The 25693-nt window shown below is 39.4% G+C and overlaps 1 protein-coding gene across 1 annotated transcript in view; it reads left to right on the forward strand.

The window, feature by feature from the left end:
* The window catches only part of cnppd1 (cyclin Pas1/PHO80 domain containing 1), a 64970-nt gene that overhangs the window by 18644 nt on the left and 20633 nt on the right, over positions 1 to 25693 (forward strand). The window contains exons 2-3 of the mRNA XM_063051352.1: positions 11915 to 12017; positions 18421 to 18502. Of these exons, the coding sequence (XP_062907422.1) occupies positions 11915 to 12017; positions 18421 to 18502 (185 nt within the window). The remainder of the gene's footprint in view (positions 1 to 11914; positions 12018 to 18420; positions 18503 to 25693) is intronic.

Raw genomic sequence — 25693 nt, forward strand, 5'->3', positions numbered from 1 at the left:
ATCTTTTCGCCATTAAAGTAAGAAATGCAATCATTCTACGGGCTGAAGGGGAAAGATTACTAGAAATTTTAGGTAGTCCAAAGATAGCAGTAATAGGGTGAGGAGAGATATCTATATTTAATACCTTAGAAATAATATTGAAAATATCTCTCCAAAAAGTTTCCAAAGTAGGGCAAGACCAAAACATATGAGTTAAAGAGGCTATCTGCCCCGAACATCTATCACAGAAAGGATTAATATGCGAGTAAAAACGCGCTAACTTATCTTTGGACATATGTGCTCTATGCACCACTTTAAATTGAATTAGGGAATGTTTAGCACAAATAGAAGAAGTATTAACTAATTGTAAAATCTGCCCCCAATCATCCACAGAAATGGTAAGCCCCAATTCCTGTTCCCAATCTACCCTAATCTTATCAAATGGAGCTTTCCTAAGTTTCATAATAATATTATAAATCATAGCCGATGCACCTTTCTGACATGGATTAAGGTTAATTATCGAATCTAAAATATATATAGGAGGAAGCATTGGAAAGGAAGAAAGTATAGTACTTAGGAAATTTCTAACTTGTAAATATCTAAAAAAATGTATTCTTGATAAGTTATATTTATTAGATAATTGTTCAAAAGACATAAGGGAACCATCTAAAAATAAATCCAAAAACCGTAAAATACCCTTAGTCTTCCAAGTTTGAAAAGCGCGATCCGTAAAAGAGGGAGGAAAAAATATGTTACCTAAAATAGGAATCGCTAACCCGAATTGATTAAGATCAAAAAATTTTCTGAATTGAAACCAAATACGCAAAGCATATTTAACGATCGGGTTAGAGACCTGCTTAAGGCGTTTCGAATCAAAAGGAAGAGATGAACCTAAAATAGAACCAAGTGTATAACCCTGAACAGATTGTAATTCCAATGCTACCCATTTAGGAATAGATAGTATATCCCGGTCAAGTAACCAAAATTTCATATGTCGAATATTAATAGCCCAATAATAAAATCTAAAGTTAGGTAATGCTAAACCTCCATCTCTCTTAGCTTTCTGTAAATGTATTTTACCCAGTCTCGGATTCTTATTCTGCCAAATAAATGAAGAAATTTTAGAGTCGACTTTATCAAAAAAAGATTTAGGAACGAAAATTGGTAATGCCTGAAACACATATAAAAATTTTGGCAAAAAAAACATCTTAACTGCATTAATACGACCAATCAAAGTTAAATATAAGGGAAACCATTTAGATGAAAGTTGAGTAATATGGTCTATTAATGGTAAAAAGTTAGTCTTAAATAAATCTTTATGTTTACAAGTAATTTTAATCCCAAGATATGAAAGGTAATTATTAATCAATTTAAATGGAAATTTATAATATAAGGGAAGATATTTATTAATCGGAAAAAGTTCACTCTTACTAAGATTTAATTTATAACCTGAGAAAAGACCAAATTGTACAAATAACTCTAAAACAGCAGGAATAGATCTCTCAGGATTAGAAATATATAAAAGTAAATCATCAGCATAGAGTGATAATTTATGGGACTTTAATCCCCGAGTTATCCCAGTAATATTTGAAGATTCTCGAATAGCAATTGCAAGAGGTTCTAATGCAATATCAAATAATAGGGGACTAAGAGGACAGCCTTGTCGAGTACCACGAAAGAGAGGGAAAAAAGGTGAATTTAAAGAGTTAGTACGAACCGAGGCTAGAGGGGAGTGATATAACAGTTTAATCCAGGATATAAATTTCAAGCTAAAATTAAACATTTCAAGCACCTTAAATAAATAAGGCCATTCTACTCTATCAAAAGCTTTCTCGGCATCTAAAGAAACACACTCAGGAACATTTTGTGAGGGAGTATAAACGATATTTAACAATGTACGAATATTATAAAAAGAGTAACGACCTTTAATAAAACCCGTTTGGTCTTCCGAAATAATAGAAGGAAGTACTTTTTCTAGTCTATTTGCTAATAACTTAGAAAAAACTTTAGAATCAACATTTAATAAAGATATTGGTCTATAAGATGCACATTGAGCAGGGTCTTTATCCTTCTTTAGTATTAAAGAAATTGATGCTCTATTAAAAGATTCCGGAAGTTTACCAAGTTTCAAAGAAGCCTCAAAAACCTTATAGAGCCAAGGAATCAATAAAGAAGCAAAACATTTATAAAATTCAACAGTAAACCCATCAGGGCCAGGAGCTTTCCCCAGATTCATAGAAAAAATAACATTCTTAATCTCATCCATTGTAATGGAAGTATCTAATAAAGAAGACATATCCTGTGAAATCTGAGGAAAGTCTAACTTATCTAAAAAATCATTCATATATTTAGAATCTCGAGGAGACTCTGATTGATATAAAGAAGAATAAAAATCACAAAAGGTTTGATTAATCCCCACATGATCCAATATCAATCGATCATTTTGGTTATAAATCTGATTGATTTGAGATTTAACATAATTAGATTTCAATTGATTAGCCAGCAGCTTGCCAATTTTATCACTGTGAACATAAAAATCACTTCTTGTTTTCTTTAATTGGTTTACAATCGAGGACGAGAGTAGTAAACTGTGTTCCATTTGAAGTTCAGTTCTTTGTTTGTATAGCTCCTCAGAAGGAGCCATAACATATTTCTTATCAATTTCTTTAATCTTGTCCACAATTGCCATCTCCTCCTGCTTCTGTTTCTTCCTCAAAGCAACGGAATACGAAATAATCTGACCCCGAATATAGGCTTTAAAAGTGTCCCAATGAGTGTTAACCGAAATATCTTCTGTATGGTTAATTGTAAAAAAAAGCTCAATCTGTTCATTCATAAAATTAACAAAGTCCGTGTCCTGAAGCAACAGCGAATTAAAACGCCATTGTCTATTGTTCGGTATATTGGCCATAATTTTAATAGAAAGCTTAAGTGGAGCATGATCCGAAATGGTTATAGAATCATAATCACATTTAATCACTGAAGGAATGAGACGAGAATCAATAAAAAAATAATCAATTCTTGAATAGGAATGATGAACATGTGAAAAAAAGGAAAAATCTTTTTCCTGAGGATGCAGAAAACGCCAAATGTCCGTCGACCCAGAATCAGAAAGGAAAAAATTAATCAAATTTGCAGATTTATTAGGTAAAGTCCGTAAAGGAGCCGAACGGTCCAAAGCTGGAGATAAACAGGTATTAAGATCTCCGCCCCAAATCAATGAAAACTCGTTCAAATTCGGAAACTGATCAAACAATGATTTATAAAATTCCGGACAATCCATATTAGGAGCATAAACATTAACCAAAACTACTTTTTTATTAAATAGTAAACCACTAACCAATAAAAATCTACCATTCGGATCAGAGATAATATCCTGTTGTATAAAAGTAACTGAGGAATCTATAAAAATAGAGACGCCTCGAATCTTAGCATTGGAGTTCGAATGAAATTGTTGTCCCTTCCAGAATTTGAAAAAACGTAGTCTGTCCCCCCTCCGTACATGGGTCTCTTGTAAAAATAAAATTTGTGCTTTAAGTCTCCGGAACACTTTAAAAACTTTTTTTCTTTTAATAGGATGATTAAGACCATTAGTATTCCAGGAGACAAAATTAATAATAGACTCCATAAATCCTAAAGTCAACCCACAACAAGGAGGATTGACAATAGGCGCGACCCACAAACCCGGAGAGGAAACAGAACATACAAAAGATACCGGGGAAAAGGATGCAACCAGTACTTCAATAATGTATATAGCCCAAAGAAAAACAAACTAAAACGTGAAGCCCCTCCCGCCACCCCCCAGCCCAAGACCCCAAGGCAAAATCTAAAGCAGACCCGCCAGAAAGAAGCAAGCGCTAAAACTACCCCCATGACTTCCGGTATACGCTCCCTAAAAAAAAGGTATAAATATGAAAAGGATCAGCTAATTGTAAAACAGTAAAAAAATAAGTAAAAAAAAGTTAGCTCAATTAGAATACACACAGAACAGAACAAAAGCCGGAAAATATATATTAAAAAAAAAACCACAATAAACCTCAAACTCATGAATAGACACAGCAACAAAAAAAAATAGGATTATTAACATAAAGTGATTATAAAAAGCAAAACAGAATAAAATTTAAAAAAAACTACAAAATTTAAGGCCGCACAGGAAATACGTAAGATGACAAAAGGGAAGTAACCACCCAGAATCCCCTGGGAAAAGAAAGAAATGACGCAGTTAAAAAGAAAGTTTAGCAGCCATATTAAGAAATCGAAAGTAAACTTTTCTGCCCAAATAGGGCACAGAAAAGTTAAAACCAACCAATTCACAGCCTCCGATCAACGGAGAAAATTAAAAAGAAGGCAATTAAGATGTTGGAGATGAAAGTTGATCCAGATAACTCTGGGCATCCGATGGAGAATCAAAAAAACGAAGGGCTCCATCTAACATGCGAATCCTTAGACGTGCAGGGTACAGCAGCGCTGGTCTTAAATCCATCTTATAGAATTCCGACATCACGGATCTGTAACGGACCCGTTGGTCCCAGATTGGTTTACTGAAATCTTCCACGAATCGGAACTTAAGATCCGAAAAATCAATGAAACCTTTAGATCGAGCGAATCGAAACAGTCTCTCCTTGTCTTGAAAGTAATGAAAACGTAAGATAACATGCCTAGGTCTATCTGACCTAGACGAGTATGATGGGATTCTGTGAACACGATCCAGTAGCGGTGGTTGGTCAGGAAATACAGTAGGGAATGCATCTTTTAAAAGTTGAGAGAAATATTTCATGGGGTTGTTAGCTTCAACGGCTTCCCTGACGCCAATCATTCGTAAATTCTGCCGTCGCATTCTAGATTCCAAGTCAGAGTTTTTAAAAGTCAAAAAGTCAAGTTTCTTCTTCATTACATTAATTGTTTCTTCGATTTTCCCCATCTTAAGCTCACTTTGTTGCGCGGATTTTTGAAGATCAGATATAGCCGACTGATGTTCCGCAATACATGTTTGCATCTTATCAATAAAATCGGCAATTTTCTGGAAATTAGTTGAGATTTCCGTATGAATCAGGTCTTTAACAAAGCCCGCAATTTCCGTACGAATCATCTCCCTAACAGAGGTTGAAATTTCCCTCTGAATTAACTCCGATATCACTTTCAAAGTCACCGGTGATTCAGTCGGAGGGAAATCCGTAGCTTTCGGTTTAACCGGAGGTTTACCATCCTTGCCGTCTTTCCCGTTCTTAGACATAGCAGATCTAAGTATCATCCAATTGTCAGAGAATTCAGTTTAATTCAAAGTATTGTAAAAATTGATGCCTTAATAGTTAATTAAAGTATAGCTGACCATAGAGAAAAAAACTCAGAGGTAATGGAGCGAGTCAAGAACGCGACTTCACTCCATGAGCACTACCGGAAGTCCCCCTTAAGCTCCTTTCTTGCTTCCCTATATTCCTCAATAGACCCATCTGATCCTTGCTTCCTAAACCTCATGTATGCTGCCTTGTTCCACCTGACTAGATTTTCCCCCTCACTTGTCACCCATGGTTCCTTCACCCTACCATTCTTTATCTTCCTCACCGGGACAAATTTATCCCTAACATCCTGCAAGAGATCTCGAAACATCGACCACATGTCCATAGAACATTTCCCTGCAAAAATATCATCCCAATTCACACCCACAAGTTCTAGCCTTATAGCCTTATAATTTGCCCTTCCCCAATTAAAAATTTTCCTGTCTTTTCTGATTGGATCCTTTTCCATGATAATGCTAAAGGCCAGGGAGCGGTGGTCACTGTCCCCCAGATGCTCACCCACTGAGAGATCTGTGGATCTGTGACTTGACCCGGTTCATTACTTAGTACTAGATCTTGTATGGCATTCCCCCTGCTCGGCCTGTCCACATACTGTGACAGGAATGCGTCCTGGGCACACTTAACAAACTCTGACCCATCTAAACCCTTGGAACTAATCAGGTGCCAATCAATATTAGGGAAGTTAAAGTCACCCATGATAACAACCCTGTTATTTTTGCACCTTTCCAAAATCTGCCTCCCAATCAGCTCCTCTGTATCTCTGCTGCTACCAGGGGGCCTATAGAATACCCCCAATAGAGTAACTGCTCCCTTCCTGTTCCTGACTTCCACCCATACTGACTCAAAAGAGGATCCTGCTACATTACCCACCCTTTCTGTAGCTATAATATTATCCCTGACCAGTAATGCCACCCCTCCTCCCTTTTTTCCGCCCTCTCTATCCTTTTTAAAGCATTGAAATCCAGGAATATTGAGAGTCCATTCCTGCCCTGGTGCCAGCCAATTCTCTGTAATGGCCACTACATCATAATTCCATGTATGTATCCAAGCTCTCAGTTCATCACCTTTCTTCCTGATGCTTCTTGCATTGAGGTACACACATTTCAGCCCTTCTACCTTACTACAGTATTTCTGTTTTTGCACGTTTTTAAATCTATTCAATATACGTAATTGATTTACTTGTTTACTATTTTATTTATTTATTATTTTTTTCTCTGCTAGATTATGTATTGCATAGAACTGCTGCTGCTAAGTTAACTAATTTCACGTCACATGCTGGTGATAATAAACTTGATTCTGATTCTAATAAATGTACTTCGAATCTTTGAAAATTGGTTTTTTTGTCAAGTGAGATTTTTCATTGATTCTGTTTCTTTCCCCTACTGTGAATGCCTGAGCAAAACTAAGCTTGTGTGTAGTGCATTGTCACATATATGTATTTTGATCTTTGACTTTAAACTTTTGAAGTTCAACATTCATATTTAATATTTTTATTAAATGTCATCATGTTAAAATCATTCTCCATTTAAGACAAAGAAGGTTTTCCCCTTTGGTCCTTAAACTTGGTTGCAAAGTTGAAGTACATTTGTTTTTTGCATAGAGTTTTTCTTGGTATGAGATATAGACGGTAGAATATTCTCGGATAACCTTAGAGGGCTGTGAATGCAAGATATTTCAATACAGAAAACACAACTAATGTGCACACAAAAAAATTATTAGAAGACCACTGTCAAAGAAATTAGCTGTCCATCACAGCCAAAGCCCCCCTCAATAATGAGCACATTAACATGGAGTGCTGCCACAATAAAGCACCATTCTTCCTCAAAGACCATGCTCTCTTCTCACTACTACAATTGGGTTAGAGGTACAGAAGTTTTGTATCCTACCTCACCAGGTTCAGGAACAATTATTCCCCTATAGCCATCAGTCTTCTGAACCAGCGTGGATAACTTCACTTACCGCTATTATGAATTGATTCTATGTTCTACAGACTGACTTTACAGGACTCTTTTCAACTCATGTTCTCAGTTTTTTTTTATTGGCACAGCTTGTCATCTTTAGCACATTGGTGTTTATCAACTTTTGTTTATATATGGTTCATAAAATTCTATCATATTTCTATTTGTGGATGACGCCATGATTTGGGGTATAGTAGACAACGAGGAAGACTATCAAATCTTGCAGCGGGATCCAGACCAGGTGGAAAAATGGGCTAAAAAATGGCAAATGAAATCTTTATGCAGACAGGTTTGAGGTGTTGCACTTTGTGAGGATAAAGCAAGGTGGGACTTGCACAGTAAATGACAGGGCAGTGAGGAGCCTAGCAGAACAGGAATGTAGGAATACAGATCCATAATCTCCTGAAAGTGAAGTCACAGGTGGACAGGTTCATAAAGAAAGCTTTTGACTCATTGGCCTTAAATCAAAATATTGAGTACAGGAGTTGGGGTGTTATGTTGAACTTGTATAAGGCCTAATTTGGAGTATTTTGTGTAATTCTGGTCACCTTCCTACAGGAAAAATGTCAATAAGATTGAAAGAGTACAGAGAAAATTCAAAGTTCAAAGTAAATTTTAAATTTTGCCTACATTAACAAATGAATATAATGTGGAGAACTGAAAACAGGGCAACACAATAGCATAGCTGTTAATGTAATGCTATTACAGTGGCAGCGATCTGGGTTCAAGGAGTTTACACATTCTCCCCATGACCGCATGGATTTCTCCTGGGTGCTCCAGTTTCCTTCTACATTCCAAAGATGTTCATCGAAATTCATTAAGTTGTAATTCTAGGGTAATTAGTAGGGTATTGGGCAGTGTGGATGCATTGGACCAGAAGAGCCTGGTATAATGTTGAATCTCTAAAGAGGATAATGGAGCAAAAAAAAACTGTTGGAGGAACTCAATGGATGATGCAGCATCCTTGTGGGGGAGGGGAGGAATTGTTGATGTTTCAGGGAAAAAAAGCCTGCATTGTAGACATTCCTGCTGAGATATTTCTGGACTGGCTGAGTTCCATCAGCAGTTTTTCTTCCAGATACAGTCCCTTGTATCTATAAGAGAATAACGGTTCACTTATGAATACTTGCTAAATTTTAGTTCTATCAACAAGTCCTAGTGAATAATTTAATTGATTTATCTGGTATCTTAACTCTGAGTGGAGGTATTATCATTCAATTAATGTTAGCAGTACTACTGCTTTTCTCTGCTCTGGGTATCCTAGAGACATTGTCTGGATGTTCCATTCATTTGAGGTGGGACCACATGCTTATTGAGCATTAATCAATTGTGATGTAAGCACTCCAAATTTATTGAGTAATAATCTGCACTTGATTGCCAAAAAATTGGACAGCTAGTGACAATTTGCAATTTCATATGGATGACAGTCATCTGTTTTATGAGGAAAAGAGGTGCAGATGAACTTTAGAGAAGGTCACATAAGAACTGTCAAGGTAAAGTTATAAATTCCTTTAAAGTTATATATTTTATATTCTCATGCAATTCAGATCATATTGACAAAATGAAATCTGAATTCCATACTTTTTTCACAGAAGTGTGCTTTTGAAATGAAAATTTTTTTCATATTGAGGCACACTTTCTTCTGACAATTGTATGTTTAGGAATCTTTAGGGTTATGTACTTTATCAATTCAATCCTGAAAAACTTGCTTAAAAATGTTTCCATTTGATGCCATATGTTTCAGCCTTGTATGTGGGAAAAGAATCCTCTCAGAAGAGAAGACGGCATCAGTAAAAAATGGGCTAGCAGGGAAATTAGAGCAGGTACTTCCAGTCATGAAGCCATTTGTGGAATGATACATTTGTCACATGGAAAGCACACTTTGTGGTGTGTGTACCTTTACTATATTGGACTCTAAGCCAGGCAATGATTGATCAGTCATAATGGAAGAGTTTTTTCATAGCATTGTGTTCTATGGAGGAATATGATTCAAATGACCACCCAGTGAATTTACAATACTTCTTTAGACTGTTGCGAGACACACTGAAGATTGATTTTGAACCCTTCTCCAATTGACTGAAGCATCTTAGGTTAGGATCCAATCCTATTACTATACTTTAAACCTGACCATAGTACCTCTGTGATGGACCCCTCATTGCTCTACATGGGTTGACAATAGAGCAAGGTAGATATAACAGAATACCCTAAGGGAGGAAGGTAAGATAGGCTCCCTTCTGTACACCCTGACTCTGAGTCATATTGTTAACATGAATCTCTGGGGAGCAATGTCCCCAAAATAGAACATTTTCAATATCTGTGCAGCCACATTCTTCATGGAGAGTTTCATTCATACATCTGTGTTTGGATTCTTCTGCCCAAGAAAGTAAAGATCACAGTCATCCTCTGACTCACTCACGGTGGCTTTGGTTGGTCTATGCTATATCTCACACTTTGTTGCTCACCCCAGTATTAGGCATGGAATCACTGATGCTCTTTTACTGCAAAAAAAATCTGCTTCTTCCTTGCTAAAGACAATCAGGCTTAGTGAGCACAGCCTTCGGGGCATTCTGAGATCCTCATGTGATCGTTCATGAAACACAAGCAAACTCCTGCATACACTTTTGTTTTTAGCCGATTAGACTACTGTAATGCACTCTTTTCAGGAATGCCTGTGAAAGATATAAATCACCTGCAGCTTGTTCAAAATGCAGTAGCAAGAATCTTAACCAAAAAAAAAGAAAATCTGAGCACATTTCACCAGTTTTGGTATCATTACACTGGCTGCCTATGTCCTTTCAGATCAATTTTGAAATATTTAATTGTGTATGAGGCTCTAAATAATCTAGCTCTTCTGCGTATTTTTGAATGTCTATCCCTTTACATCCCTGATTGTAATCTTAGATCCAGGACTACTACTTTGCTTAGTTTTCATAGAGGCAAGCATATAAGAACTGGTGATGCAGCCTTTTGCTCTTAAGCACCAAAAATCTGAAATACTCTACTGACTGAGGTACACCAGGCTGGCAGTGGAACATTTCAAAACACTTCTAAAAATCTACTTTATTAATGTGGCCTACTTATAAAACTTCTCCAAGAAGACTGCAACCTTGTGGTTTGGAGGTTTGTGTGCCTCAGTGACCCGGAGAGCTACGTTGGCTGGCGTCAGGGCTTTATGCTTTAGCTCTTGGTAGGGTCACCCATGCCAAACAGGTCAAAGAGTAGAGGCCAGATTAAGAGTGCCCACTGGTCTTCCAGGTTTGGGGATTCAGCTCGGAGCTAACCACCCTGACTGGTAAAACAAAATTGTTACGAAAACAGCAATGAAGAATGCTACATCTGAGTGCGATGGTATTCCTGAGTCTCCACTCGGGAATTGCATGACTTGACAGTGGTGAAGACACAGAGGAAACTAGAAGGAAGCCCTGAACACCACCAGAGATGGAGAACCTTATTGCTGCCCTAAACACCAGTAGCGTAACAGGCACTGAACAACTTATTGGACTACTTAATGCCTGTTGATGCTGATTATATTTATATAATGTAGTATATTTGATTACATTTTATTCTATATGTTTGTCTTTACTTATGATTTTTAATTTTGTCTCATTTTTATGACTATATTGATTTACCTTTACAACCTATGTAAAGCACTTTGAGCCTGAATCTTAACGTATGAAAGTGGCTATATAAATTTATTATCGAAGTACATATATGTCATCATTTACTACTGGGATTCATTTTCCTGTAGACATTCACAGTAGATAGAAAGAAACACATCAGAAGGCATCATAGCAGATAAACTGTGATGTGCTGCATATCACATGGAATCATGCTGATTGATTGTGGCTTGGCTGCTATAAGCAGAGGTTTAAGGACATCCAACCCAATGGATTATTTGGAAGTAGTATGCATTGACAAGTGCTGATATTTAGCAGAACATCAGATAAAGTTTTGTCATAGAACAGTTCCTCCAGCAGGTTGTTTCTGTCCTTCAATCTTCAGTGTCCCCGGTACAACATAGAATCTTGAACAGCACAGCATGTATAGGCTCTTCAGCCCATAATGTTATGCCAGTGACCTTTTAATCTGCTCGAAAATCAATCTCATCCTTCCCTTCCATATTCCCCTCTAGTTTTCTTATATCCATGTGCCTATCTGAGAGACACACGATAGGGTGTTCTGTGCTGTATGTTTTGTGTTCTAAAGGTATTTTAAACAATTTTGGTTGAAGGCACAACTCGAGTCCCTATGATAGACAAAATGTAGCTTTAGCATCCTAAAATTTACAAGAAAGCTGATTTTTGTATTATTGCACTCTTTTTACTGAGAAGATCACAAAGATGCTGTGCCCTCGTACTTGGATATATTGAGCTGCATAAAGTGTAGTGGTTAATGCAATGCTTTACAGTGCCAGCAATCACCAATCGGGGTTCAATTCTGACCACTGTCTTTGAGGAGTTTGGACTTTCTCCCCTTGCCCACATAGGTTTCTTCTAGGTGCTCAGGTTTCCTCCCAAAGATGTACAGGTGAGGGTTAGTATGTTGTGGATGTACTGGCACCAGAAGCGTGGTGATATCTGCAGGCTGCCCCAGCACATCCTTTGACTGTGTTGGTTGTTGACGCAAATGAGGCATTCCACTGTATGTTTTGATTCTAATCTTTATTTCTACTCTCTGCAGCTCCTTCCTGGCCATAGCAAGATAACAGAGAGAGTGAAAAAGCGACTCTACTATGGTCGAGACATAGACTACAACTTGGATGCTCTGTCCTGCCCTGTCACTGGTAAGTGTGTGTGTACTGCTAATCACAGGAGGCTTCGATTCTTTCATTGAATGTATTTCCAGAAACAGTAGTAGATGAGTGTGGCTTTGGGATGTTTGAAAGGTAACATCGAAGTATCAGTTTCATGGGAAGTTATTTGAAGGTTGTGGTTGTATCATCAATTATCTGACTCCAGTTTTTCCCTTTGTTGTGTGAAGGGCTACTTACACAAGTCAGCAACATTACCAGCCTCTTTGTGTCCACAGATTACAAACAAGAAAAGGATTACCAACATCTCCAGTTTTCATGTAACAGTGACTCTCTAATGATACAACAGCCTCAGAGTTGTATTCTGTGTTATATCAGAATCAATTTTATTATCACTGACAAATGTCATGAAATTTGTTGTTTTGTGGCAGCAGTACAGTGGAAGACAAAATATACTATAAATAATAAGAAATATTAAAAAACATTAAGAAGTGCAAAAAGAGAGCAAGAATAGTGAGGTAATGTTCCACAGGTTCATTGTCCTTTCAGAAATCTGATGCAGAGTGGAAGAAGTTGTCCATAAAATGTTAAGTGTGTGTCTTCGGATTCCTGTACCTCTTTTCTGATGATAACAATGAGAAGAGAGAATGTCCTGGATGGTAGGGTCCTTAATGATGGATGCTGCCTTCTTGAAGCATTGCTTTTTGAAGATGTTCTTGATGGCTTCAAGCACCAAATTTAGTGTTTACCAGTAGTTATCCATTAGAACTTTTTCAGGCAAAGAGCTCATGGATAACCATTAATGGAAAGAGCGCACAATATTGGGTCTAATGTACTCACGTGAATTGAGACTATTTATCACATGAAAGGCAGGGAATTTCATTGTGTTGGTCTTTTTCATACTGAAAAGGTGTTGCTGAGGTTACACGGTGTAAGAGCTTAGATAATTGCTTTTAAACAGGATTCTTTTTCACAGAGCTCTCCATTTAATTATAATAAAATTCTCAGGGAGAAAAAGTAACATTTATAGATAGCTTTTGAGTTCTTGGTCAGTCTTTTCACTGACTCAGTTACTTTTATGTAATTAGTTTTGCCATGCACGTAGGCAAGGCACCCAACACACAAAAATCTAGGAGGAACTGTCCAGGTCAAGCAGCGTCTTGGGAGGGAAATTAATAGTTGACATTTTAGGCCAAGGCCCTTTATAATGACTACCTGACCTGCTGGGTTCCTCCAGCATTCTGTGTGTGTGTTGGTTAAGATTTCCAGAAAATCTTAAAAACAAGATTCAGATGATGCTGTAAATTCAGTTGATTAGATTGAAGAAAGATCTCACAGGCTCAATACTTCTCTGAATAAAAACAAGAGACTCTGCAGATGTTGAATTCCAGAGCAACACACAGAAAATATGGGAGGAACTCGCAGGTCAGGCAGCATCTGTGAAGAGGAATAAAGAGCCAATGTTTGGGGCCAAGACCTGTGGATGAGTCCTGATGAAGGGTCTCAGCTTGAAATGCTGGCTCATTATTACTTTCCATAGATGCTGCCTGACCTACTGAGTATCTCCAGCATCTTCTGAGTGTTGTTCAAGATGTATACATCTGCAGAATCTCTTTTTTTATTATTCGGAGAAGTATTGAGCCTGTGACAACTTTCTTCAACCTGAATGACTGAATCGATCTAATGAACAGGTTCCCAACCTACAGTCCACAAACCCCTTGCTAAATGGTATTGATCCATTTGTTAGAAGTTTGGTAACCCCTGGTCTTAATGCCTCATCTGAAAGTTAACACTACTTATGCTATAACAGTTACTCATTGAATTGCAATTCTCTGCTGGTTTGTATATCTCGGTGGTATAACTTCGAAAATGTGAGGGAAGTAAATGTGATACATGGAGGATATTTACACCATTGCTCTGTTCAGAATACTTAAATATGAAGAAATTTGGAGAGTGAAACTAGAGGCAATAATGGTGATCACAAAACTATCTACTTATCACAAAAACCTATCTAGTTTGGTTATCATATATTGCTCCTCAGACCAATTAAATAACAGTTGATGAATAGCAATTTGATTGACTCTCTAAAACTGCCTGTTGATCAGTTGTCAGAAATCCCTTGTGCACAGCACCATTTGACCGATATTGAATATCTCTGAATAAATTAATGACTTCAAACACATAAATACCATGGATCATAATAAAGCAATTTTATAAATGATGAATGAGTTATACACTTAAATAAAGTGTTGAATTGAGAAATAATCTTATAAATACAGAATTGTTGAAATAAAGGTTAGCAGTGTGCATTGTGTTGATTGCATTTTCAATCCATGCAGAGAGTGGTGAGTATATGGAGTGAGGTGCCCAGGGGAGAGGCAGCTATAATAGTGCATTTTAGTTAAGTACGGTTACCTTTACTGAACTGTAATACTGTTGTATCAGAAAGGACAGGTACATAGATGAGAGGAGTTTGGAGGGATATGCTCTGGGTGCAGGTAGATGGGACTTGGTAAGAGGTCAGGTTAGCATGGGCTGGATGGATGAAAGGGCCTGTTTCTGTAGTGTGGTACTTGTTAGATCCTGATGCAAAGGTCCTTCAGACATCAAGAATCAGCATAGAACATACTGCTAAGCAGTTTTATTAAGTGTTACAAAAATGAAGAACAAGCAAAAAAGAGGAGCTAAGAAAACAACTTAAAAAAAAAGGAAAAAGAGCTCAAACATGAGAAAATCAGCAGATGCTAGAAATTCAAGCAACACACACAAAATGCTGGTGAAACACAGTATGCCAGGCAGCATGTATAGGAAGAAGTACAGTCAACGTTTTGAGTTGAGACCCTTCGTCAGGACTAATGGAAAAAAAGAGATAGTAAGAGATTTGAGAGGGGGAGGGGGAGACCCGAAATGATACGAGAAGACAGGAGGGGGAGGGATGAAGCTAAGAGCTAGGAAGTTGATTCGCAAAAGGGATACAAGGCTGGAGAAGGGAGAGGATCACAGGACGGGAGGCCTAGGGAGAAAGAAAGGGGGAGAGAAGCACCAGAGGAAGATGGAGAACAGGCAAGGAGTTATTGTGAGAGGGAAAGAGAAAGAAAAAAAGTAATTAGGGATGGGGTAAGAAGGGGAGGAGGGGCATCAACAGAATTGTCCCATGATTTGGTTCGAGTTAAGTCAGGGTTGTTAGGGGTTGCTGGGTAGCCTGACCCAAAGGGCCAGAAGGCCCTATTCCGTGCTTTATCTCCAAATAAATAAAAATAAAATAAATAATTTAGTGTGGGTATACCAATCCCAGCCTGAAAATCTTTTTAAAAGCATATTGGAGAGTTTTGTGATACCTTAAATTCAAAATCTAGTACTTATTGGAGAGACAGTGATTTGCAGCCCTGTCAAAACCTGGTTACACCACACTTAGAATATTGTGTTCCGTTCTGGTCACCTCATTATAGGAAGCTTTAGAGAGAGTGCAGGGGAGATTTACCAGGATACTGCCTGGGCCAGAGGGCATGCCTTATTAAGATAAGTTGAACAAATTAGGGCATGCATCAGGAGCAAAGGAAGATGAGTGATGACTTGATAGAGGTGCAATAGATTTTAAGAGGCATAAATGGAACGGATAGCCAGAGATGTTTTCCCAGGGCGGAAATGGCTAATACAAGGGGGTGTAATTTAAAGATGATTGGAAGCATGGGGGTGATATCAGAGGCAAGTTCATAGAGAGAGTGGTGGCTGCGTGGAATGTCTTGAAGGGAGGAGGCTGGTAGAGGCAGCTGCATTGGGGGCATTGAAGAAATTCTTGGGTAGGCACCTAGATAATAGAAAAATTGATGGTTAAAAATGGTGAGTAAGAATAGATTCATCTTAGAGTAGTATAAAAGAAAAAAATGAAGTGCCTGTACTGTGCTATAAAGTTCTATGCATTTGACTTGGCAAATGTTGAAGAATGGTGTATGGTTGCCACTGCGTCATGTCAATTACCTGTCAATCCCATGTTAGCAGTCAGTAATGCACCCTCCAGATGATGAGGCATGATCCCAATTCATCTGGTCCTGCAGGAAGCAGATACCGGAGCCTTTATGCTGTTGTTTTGTGATGTGGACAAGTTGAGAACGTGGCTAATAGGGAAGGAGACCATAGCCAGAAACTGAAGGTATTATATGGGGCATGTGTTTACACAGCTTTAGAAATACGTACTGTTCAAAGGACAGTATGTCCTTAACAACAGCATCCCTCAGCCAAAACCACCAGAAAAAATTAAACCTTTCATTCATTTTTTCTTTTGAGACAGTGAGTATCAAGTTTGCTATGATTGTTCTTCAAATGTAATCTATTTATTGTGAAACCTTTTGGATGTCCTAAGGACACAAACATGATATATGAATGCAAGTTCTTTATACTTTGTATTGTATTGAGCGGTCTTCTACTCCATCGCTCTCTTTCCTGGAGGTGCAGAATTATTTAACTGCTCATGTCCCTTAACTATTTACATGCTTAATTTATCCATTCTACTTCTCTTTAAATATGGAGGGACTATAGAAATCTGCTTTGCAGATGGATCTGAAGATTGTCAAATCTAGCATATGTAATTAGAACATGGAGCATTTCTATATAGTACAGGCTCTTTAGCACACAATGTTGTACCAACCTTTTAACTTATCTAAGATCAATCTAACCCTTCCCTCTTATGTAGCCCTTCATGTGCCTATCTAAGAGTTTCTTAAATGTCCTTAATGTATCTGCCTATACCACCAGCCCTGGCAGCGTGTTCCATGCACCCACCACTCTCTGAGCAAAAATCTTGCCTCTGATACCCCCCTCTACTTTCCTCCAAATCACTTTAAAATTATGTCCCATCATATTATCCATGTTCACCCTGGGAAAAAGTCTCTAGCTCTCTACTTGATCAATGCCTCATCATCTTGTACACCTCTATCAAGTCAGTTAACTTGCAGACACGGTGATTAATTTTGACATTGAAGTCAAATTGAATTTTGCTTTACTATAAGAGTGGTGAAGTATAAAATTCGGGGTATCTTGCAACAACTGTGCAGGGTTTGATGAAACCACACATGTAACGCTGCATGCTACTTTTTAAAGAGGCATATACTTGCCTTGGTGACTTCAAGAAAGGTGTGCTAGGCTCTCTCCTGGACTGCAAGATTCTCTAAGGGGCTTGACAAGGTAGATGCTGTGAAGGAAGATAGATGTTGGGTGTCATAGGAGCTTAGCAATTAACGCAACACCGTACAGCACCAGCTATAAGGTCAGGGTTCAATTCCTGCCCCTAGAGAAATGAAGCACTCTGATTTCCTCAGCTGTGTAAGTCTTGGGGAATCATGGATGACAGGGACCAGACAAAGATAAGATAAGTGCACGCGGGCTTTTCCCATTGAAGTTAGGTGGTATTAGAACTAGAGGGTAAAGGTGAAAGATAAAATATTTAAGGGGAACATGAGGGGGAACAACTTCATTCAGTGGTGGGAGTATAGAAAGAGATGCCAGCAGAAGTACGGGATGTGGGTTGATTGCAACATATAAGAGAAGTTTGGATAGGTACATAGATGGGAAGGGGTGTGGAAGGCTATGGTCCAGGTGTGGGCTGATGAACTAGGCAGAGTTATAGTGTGGTACAGACGAGATAGGCTGAAGTTTCTGTGTTGTAGTGTTGTATCACACTGTAAGTGACGCAGATGAAACCTAGTACAGGGAAGAACATTCGCTGATGGGAGAAACTTTTAAAAAGTGGATGATCGTAGGGACCTTGATTTAAATGCATGGGTACAGACAGACAAACCCATCAAATTATACGTTCAGACTTATTTTCCTAGAAGTAGGGAGCAAGATAAAAGTGATAATGAAATTATGCCAAATAAAATGTTAAATGCAGCTATCTGCCATCTGGGTAATGGATCTGTCAGGGTATGTTGAAGAGGAGTTTGTAATTTTTGTCCATCATTGTTTCTGCAATCACCATTAGTATAACTGGTTATCTGACCATTATTTTGGTATAGTTTTATGAGTATACTCCGTAGCTGTTGCATTTCATTGTTGCTGTAGCAGAATTGCTGATATAACATTGTGCCAACTATTCCATGTAATACACAAATGCTGGAGGAACTCAGCAGGTCCGGTAGTACCTATGGAGAGGATGAAACAGTCGACATTTTTGGCCAAGACCCTTCATCAGGACTGGAATGGAAGGGGAAAGAAGCTGGAATTGTGGCAGGGAAAGGAAACGTCAACTGTTATTCTCCTCCAACATCTGCTTGAGCTCTTGAGTTCCTTCAGCATTGTGTGTGTGTTACTCTGATTTCCAGTACAGTATCTGTAGAATCTCTTGTGGCCACGAATTCCGTGGTATTCTTGTGTGTAATTCTGTGAAGGGTTCTTAAAGCACTCCAAGCAGTGGTCTAATTCCAAACTCCTGTCTTTTCAGATATTGCAGTCGAGCTCCTTCAGAAATCAGCGCCAAGTCCAATCAGAAAACTCCGGAAGAAATATGCAGCTCATGTGGCGAGGTAACCTGAAATATTAATTGAGAGCTTATGGTATTTATTTTGGCTCCACTTCCAAGCCTCCCATTTTGGCCCCAGCGAGGATTGCATGTCACAGGTTTTTCTGTTTGGCACATAGTCCTCTGAAAGGCTACCAAAAGTGGTGAATACTGCCCAGTCCATCACAGGTGAAGCCCTTTTCACAACTGAGTACATTTACATGGATTGCTGCCATAAGAAAGCAGCATTTGCCATCCAGATCTTGTTCTCTTCACGCTATTCTTGAGCAAAAGATATGGGAACCTTGGGTCCCACACCACCAGGTTCAGGAACAGTTATTATCCTGAAAACATTAGGCTCCTAAACCAGCGTGAGTAACTTCACTCACCCTAACTCTGAACTGATTCCACAACCTACAGACTCACTTTCAAATCCCTTACTAACTCTTCCTTCAGTTAGTCCTGACGAAGGGTCTCGGCCTGAAACGTCGACTGCGCCTCTTCCTATAGATGCTGCCTGGCCTGCTGCGTTCACCAGCAACTTTGATGTATGTTGCTTGAATTTCCAGCATCTGCAGAATTCCTGTTGTTTGCGTTTAGACTCACTTTCAATCTTTATAATCTTTACAACTCACATTCTCTATTATTTTTGGTTGCACAATTCGTCTTTTGCACATTGGTGTTTGTCCATCTTTTTATTTATAGTTTTTCGTAAAATTCTGTTGTATTTCGTTTTCATCTCAAATATAACATGTACATACTTTGATAATCAATTTACTTTGAAATTTGAACTTTGAACTCTAAAATTATCTAGATGGTTTTTACATGTTAGTGTCTGCCTCAACCACTGTTTCTGCCAGTTTATTCCAAATACCCATCAACCTTTGTGTGAAGAAGTAGCACCTGATGTCCCTTTTAAATTTCTCATCTCTGATCTTAAACGTATGCCCTCTTGTTTTTAGCAACTCTTCCATGGAAAAAAAGATTAAGCGCTTTCACACTTCCTATGCCCCATGTAATCTTGTACACCTCTATCAGGTCGCCCTTTAATTTTTTAAATTACAGTGATTTAATTACAACCTATCCTTGTAACTCAGGCCCCTAGTCCAGCCAACATCCTGATAAATCTTTTTTGCACTCTTTCCAGTTTATGTCATTCCTATAAAAGTGTGACTATATCTATACGCTATACTCCTGTGTGGCCTCAGCACTGCCAACATAATGAGAGTATAACTTCCCAACTCCCATACTCAATGCCCTGACTGATAAAGGGCAGCATAAGGTACTGGGAATAAGCTCCCACTACCTATTTAATGCTCCAAATGGCCTTTGAAAACCAAGTCTAACACCTGGTCCTCACGTGTGGCTTAGCTACTAAACCCAATGGAACCATTTCTACTGACAGGAGAAGAGGCAAACACAGGTTACTGGTGCCTTAAAACCATTTGCTTGTAACAGATGGGGCTTGTCAGTGGTTGGCAGCTCATTTAGGAGTAGGAAAACTGTGATCTCAAACCTCTGCTGCCTTGTGGTTATACTCACTCATGGAGAAGACTGTAGGAAGAAATCCGGAAGGGGAAAAAAATTTCCGGAGCTGGAGTCTCCAAGGCAGTCCGGTGTGGAGTTCAACACTGACTGGCAACTTCTGCGATACAACTTCATCGGTCTCTGCTGTTCCTTTGGTTTCATCAATTGCGTGGAGGAGTGGGGACTTGCAACAGCTTTCTCTCCATATAGAAACATAGAAAATAGGTGCAGGATTTCACCATTCGGCCCTTCGAGCCTGCACCGCCATTTATTATGATCATGGCTGATCCTCCAACTCAGAACCCCGCCCCAGCCTTCCCTCCATACCCCCTGACCCCCGTAGCCACAAGGGCCATATCTAACTCCCTCTTAAATATAGCCAATGAACTGGCCTCAACTGTTTCCTGTGGCAGAAAATTCCACAGATTCACCACTCTCTGTGTGAAGAAGTTTTTCCTAATCTCGGTCCTAAAAGGCTTCCCCTCTATCCTCAAACTGTGGCCCCTCGTTCTGGACTTCCCCAACATCGGGAACAATCTTCCTGCATCTAGCCTATCCAATCCCTTTAGGATCTTATACGTTTCAATCAGATCCCCCCTCAATCTTCTAAATTCCAACGAGTACAAGCCCAGTTCATCCAATCTTTCTTCATATGAAAGTCCTGCCATCCCAGGAATCAATCTGGTGAACCTTCTTTGTACTCCCTCTATGGCAAGGATGTCTTTCCTCAGATTAGGGGACCAAAACTGCACACAATACTCCAGGTGTGGTCTCACCAAGGCCTTGTACAACTGCAGTAGTACGTCCCTGCTCCTGTACTCGAATCCTCTCGCTATAAATGCCAGCATACCATTCGCCTTTTTCACCGCCTGCTGTACCTGCATGCCCACTTTCAATGACTGGTGTATAATGACACCCAGGTCTCGTTGCACCTCCCCTTTTCCTAATCGGCCACCATTCAGATAATAATCTGTTTTCCTGTTTTTGCCACCAAAGTGGATAACTTCACATTTATCCACATTAAATTGCATCTGCCCTGGCTTGCATACTAGCTTGTGTATCACATAGACAGCTCAATCACAATATTCGCGGTCAACCCCAACTAACCGAGGGCCTTGTGTATGTTTAGGGAAGAGGCAATAAACCATTTTCTAACGCATGCTATAATTCAGCATCAAATATTATAAATGCTTTCAATCGCAGTTGGATTAATTATTTATGATGGTGAGCAGTTTTAAGTTCCTCCATGTCAACATCTCTGAAGATCTATCACATTGATGTTATTACAGAGAAGGCACAACAGCGGCTATATTTCTTTAAGAATTCTTGAACCTTCATGTGTCATCAAATACTCTCGCAAATTTCTACAGATATAGCATGGAGAGCATTCTAATGGGTCTCATCACTGTTTGGTAAGGAGGGGCCACTGCGCAGGATCGGAGAAAGTTGCAAACTCAGCCAGCTCCTCCATCGTGTGCACTAGGCTGCCGAGCATCGAGGACACCTTTAAAAGGGAGGCCTCAAAAAGGAGCATCCATCATTAAGGACCCCTATAACCAGGACATGCCCTCTTCTCAATGCCATGATCAAGGAAGTGGTACAGGAGCCTGAAGACCCTCAGCTTTTCAGGAGCAGCTTCTTCCCTTGTGAATGGACAGTGAACTCTGCCAGTGAATGGACATTGCCTCACCTTTCGTTTTCTTGTGAATGGACAGTGGACTCTACCAGTGAATGGACATTGCCTCACCTTTTGTTTTCTTGTGAATGGACAGTGGACTCTGCCAGTGAATAGACATTGCCTCACCTTTCGTTTTCTTGTGAATGGACAGTGGACTCTACCAGTGAATGGACATTGCCTCACCTTTTGTTTTCTTGTGAATGGACAGTGAACTCTACCAGTGAATGGACATTGCCTCACCTTTTGTTTTCTTGTGAATGGACAGTGGATTCTACCAGTGAATGGACATTTCCTCACCTTTTGTTTTCTTTTTCTCTCATTTTGCACTGCTTATTTACTCTAATTTTTTTCATTATTTTCTTGGAGTTTATAATTTTTATGATTATGTATTGCACTGTACTGCTGATGTAAAACAATGAATTTCATGACATATGGCAGTGATAGTAAACCTGATTTTGATTCTAATAATAGGTGTTACAATGTTACCAAAATTTGTTCTGAAAACTGCAGTCCACTTTCTGTACTGAATGTTGATCAGCAGTGTTTTCTTATAAAGATTGACATTTCATTCATGTAGAGAGGCTGGCTGGCTGGCTCCAGCTCATTGACCCAGAAGGTAATAAAGGACTATTGTTGTGGGTCCAGTGGGTTTTGATGATCACAACACTTTTTCTTCCACTGTTCCTAGAATCGAATGTTGTATGAGGAGATTATGACCAATGTTATCTTTAAGCTCTTTTGAATTTATGGCCCAGTGACCCTTTAATTTTCTTTTATTTACAGTATTTAAAGATCTTTTAAAGCTTAGCTTTATTTTTTAAATGTACATTGAAGCATTGAGACATTTAGTGAAATGCACTATTTGTGTCAATGATAAACGTGGTCCGAGGATGTGCTGGAGGCAGCCCACAGGTGTCACCTGCTTCTAGCACCAACATAGCATGCCCACAACTCACTAACCCTAACCCGTACGTATCTGGAATGTGGAGGAAACGCACACAGTCACAGGGAGAACATCCAGTCTCCTTACAGACAGCAGCAGGAATTGATCCCCCGATCACTGGCACTGTGAAGCATTGCACAAACAGCTACACTGTCGTGCTGCCCTTGGCGTACTGTACTGTGCTTTATAAGATCAGTTGGCCTATTTCTGATCAAAATTGGTTTGTGCAGTTCTTCCCATAGACTCGTAGAGCAACACTGCACAGATTCAGGCCTTTTGGCTTAACCAGTCCATGCCGACCACGGTGCCCGCCCAGCTAGTCCCATTTTCCTTTGATCACTCTATATCCCTCGAAGCGCCAACCCTTCATGTACCTATCCAAGTGCTTCTTAAATGAAACTATTGTACCAAACTCAACCACTTCCTCTGCCAGCTCATTCTATATCCTTGCCACTCTCTGCATTGCCCCTGTTACCTTTTAAACCTTCCCCTCTCACCCTAAATCTATGCCTCTTAGTTTTTGACTCCCTCATCCCAGGGACAAGTTTGTTAGCATCCACCTTGTATCTACCTTTCATAATTTTAAACATTTCTATAGGCTCACCCCCCCATTCTTCTATGTTCGAAGCCTAGTTGACCTCTCCCTATAACTAAGACCCTTTCGTCTTGGCAATATCCTAGTAAGTATCTAGTCATAGTCATAGTCATGCTTTATTGATCCCGAGGGAAATTGGTTTTCGTTACAGTTGCACCACAAATAATTAAATAGTAATAAAACCATAAATAATTAAATAGTAATATGTAAATTATGCCAGGAAATAAGTCCAGGACCAGCCTATTGGCCCATTTTCCAGTTTAACCACATACTTCCTACAACAAGAGTGACTAAGACTGCACACAGCACTCCCAAGTGTGGCCTCACCAAATGACAGCCGCAATATGATGTCTCAACTCTTTCTCAGTGCCCTGGTGGATGAAGGCCAGCATGCTAAATGCCTTTTTCACTGTCCTGTCTACCTGTGATGCTACTTCCAACAAATTTTTAGACCTGGAATCATCTTCAGAATTGCTCTGCACTGTGACTTCTTTCTTATCTTAGTGACCAAAATTGGATGTATCTGGTTCACTTCAATTTCTCATGCAAAATAAAACTAAACTTGTTACTCCCAACATTGGTGTAGGCTGCTGACAGCAGGGTCCTCAATGATAACAAATCATTGACAAATCTGTTGGAATTCTTTGAGGAAATAGCAGGCAAGATAAACAAAGGAGAGTCAGTGGATGTTGTTTACTTGGTATTTACATGGTATTTCAGGAAAGATACTAGCATGGAATAACAGGAACCTTTTCTGGTTGTCTGCCGATGACTAGTGATTGCTTCTTTTCACATTATGTTTGGATGACTGAATCAGTGGCTTTCTGGCCAGATTTGTGGAGGACACGAAGATGGGTGGAGGGGCAAGTAGTGTTCAGTAAGCAGGGATTTTGTAAAAGGACTTGGATTGGGAGAATGGGAAAAGAAGTGGCAGATGAAATGTAGTGTAGGGAAATGTATGGTCATCCATTCTGTTAAAAGGAATAAAGGCATAGACTATCTTCTAAACAAAGAAAATTCAAAAATCAGAGTTCCAAAGGAACTTGGGAGCCCTTGTGCAGGACTTTCTAAAAGTTAACTTGCAGGTTGAATCGGCAGGAAGGAAAGCAAATGCAATGCCAGCATTCATTCTGAGAGGACTAGAATTTTAAGACCAAGGATGTAATCCTGAAGCTTTATAAGGCATTCGTCAGAACTCACAGAGTACTAAGAGCAGTTTTGGGCCCCTTAGCTAAGGTAAAATATGCTAGCAATGGAGATGTTTCAGAGGAGGTTCACGAGAATTATTCTGGGAATGAAATTGTTAACGTATGAGGAGTGATTGATGGCTCTGGGCCTGTACTCATTGGAGTTTAGAAGAATGGGGGGAGGGCATCCTCACTGAATCCTATTGAATATTGAAAGGTCTAGATAGAGTGAACGTAGGAAGGATGTTGTCTATAGTGGATGAGTCTAGAGCCAGGGGGTGATAAATCTGTGGAATTCATTGCCTCAGGTGGCTGTGGAGGATAAGTTATTGAGTATATTTAAAGCAGAGGTTGATATGTTCTTGATTAATCCGTGTGTCATAAGTTATGGGGAAAAGGCAGAAGAACGGGTTTGAGAGGGATAATCATGGAGTGGCAGAACAGACTATGGGCCGAATGGCCTAAGTCTGGTCTTCTGGTCTTATAATCGTTGTTTAGGCAAGAGGACAAACATGAGATCGATTTGGAGAGGAGGGTGTGGAAAAAGTCATCAGTTGTTTTAGCAGTGAATGTATTTTTAGATATTTGTCAAGCTCCTTTTGCATGATGAAGATATGTAATGCAAAGTGACAATGGTTAGAGATTGGAATTGGTTTATTATTGTCTCATACTAGGGTATCATGGAAAATCTGTTCATTCAGATGTAATGATGTGACAATACATGAGTTGATGCCCATGAGTTTTGATGCCCATCCAACCCCAGCTGCGAGGTTGGATCATTCCAAGTGCTGATCTGATTTGATGAGATTGAGAACGTCTTCGGGCTGGGCGGCCGGAGCGTATTGCTATGCCGGTATCTGGGTCCCAGGGTGAGGCACCACCAGGTGCTTGGACAATTTAAACTCCAATCCAGATAGACTTGAAAGCCTGAGTGTTGGGACCAGGGACTAGGGTCGGGATGATTTAACTCACTCTCCCGCAACATTCATTCATCTCTCAGCAGTGAACTGCTTCAACTGCTGTGCTACTGAGACTGAGGCTTGGGCCGACTCCGGCTGCTCCAGGGAGAGCGGATCTGAGGACTCAATCTGGTCAGAATGCTGTCGCCTGCTTCTATTGGTTGCATGATTGTGTTTTTCTCTCTTTCTTTGCGCAGTGATTTTGGTCTTTTTCTTTAAATTGGATTCTTTGGGTTTCTTGCTGTCTGTACGAAAAATTCTCAAGGTGTATAATTTGTACATTCTTTGATAAAAGTTGTACTTTGTAAAGTGGGGAACAGACACTTG

Source organism: Mobula hypostoma, chromosome 6 (genome assembly GCF_963921235.1).
Source record: "Mobula hypostoma chromosome 6, sMobHyp1.1, whole genome shotgun sequence".
In the NCBI taxonomy this organism is placed as follows: Eukaryota; Metazoa; Chordata; class Chondrichthyes; order Myliobatiformes; family Myliobatidae; genus Mobula; species Mobula hypostoma.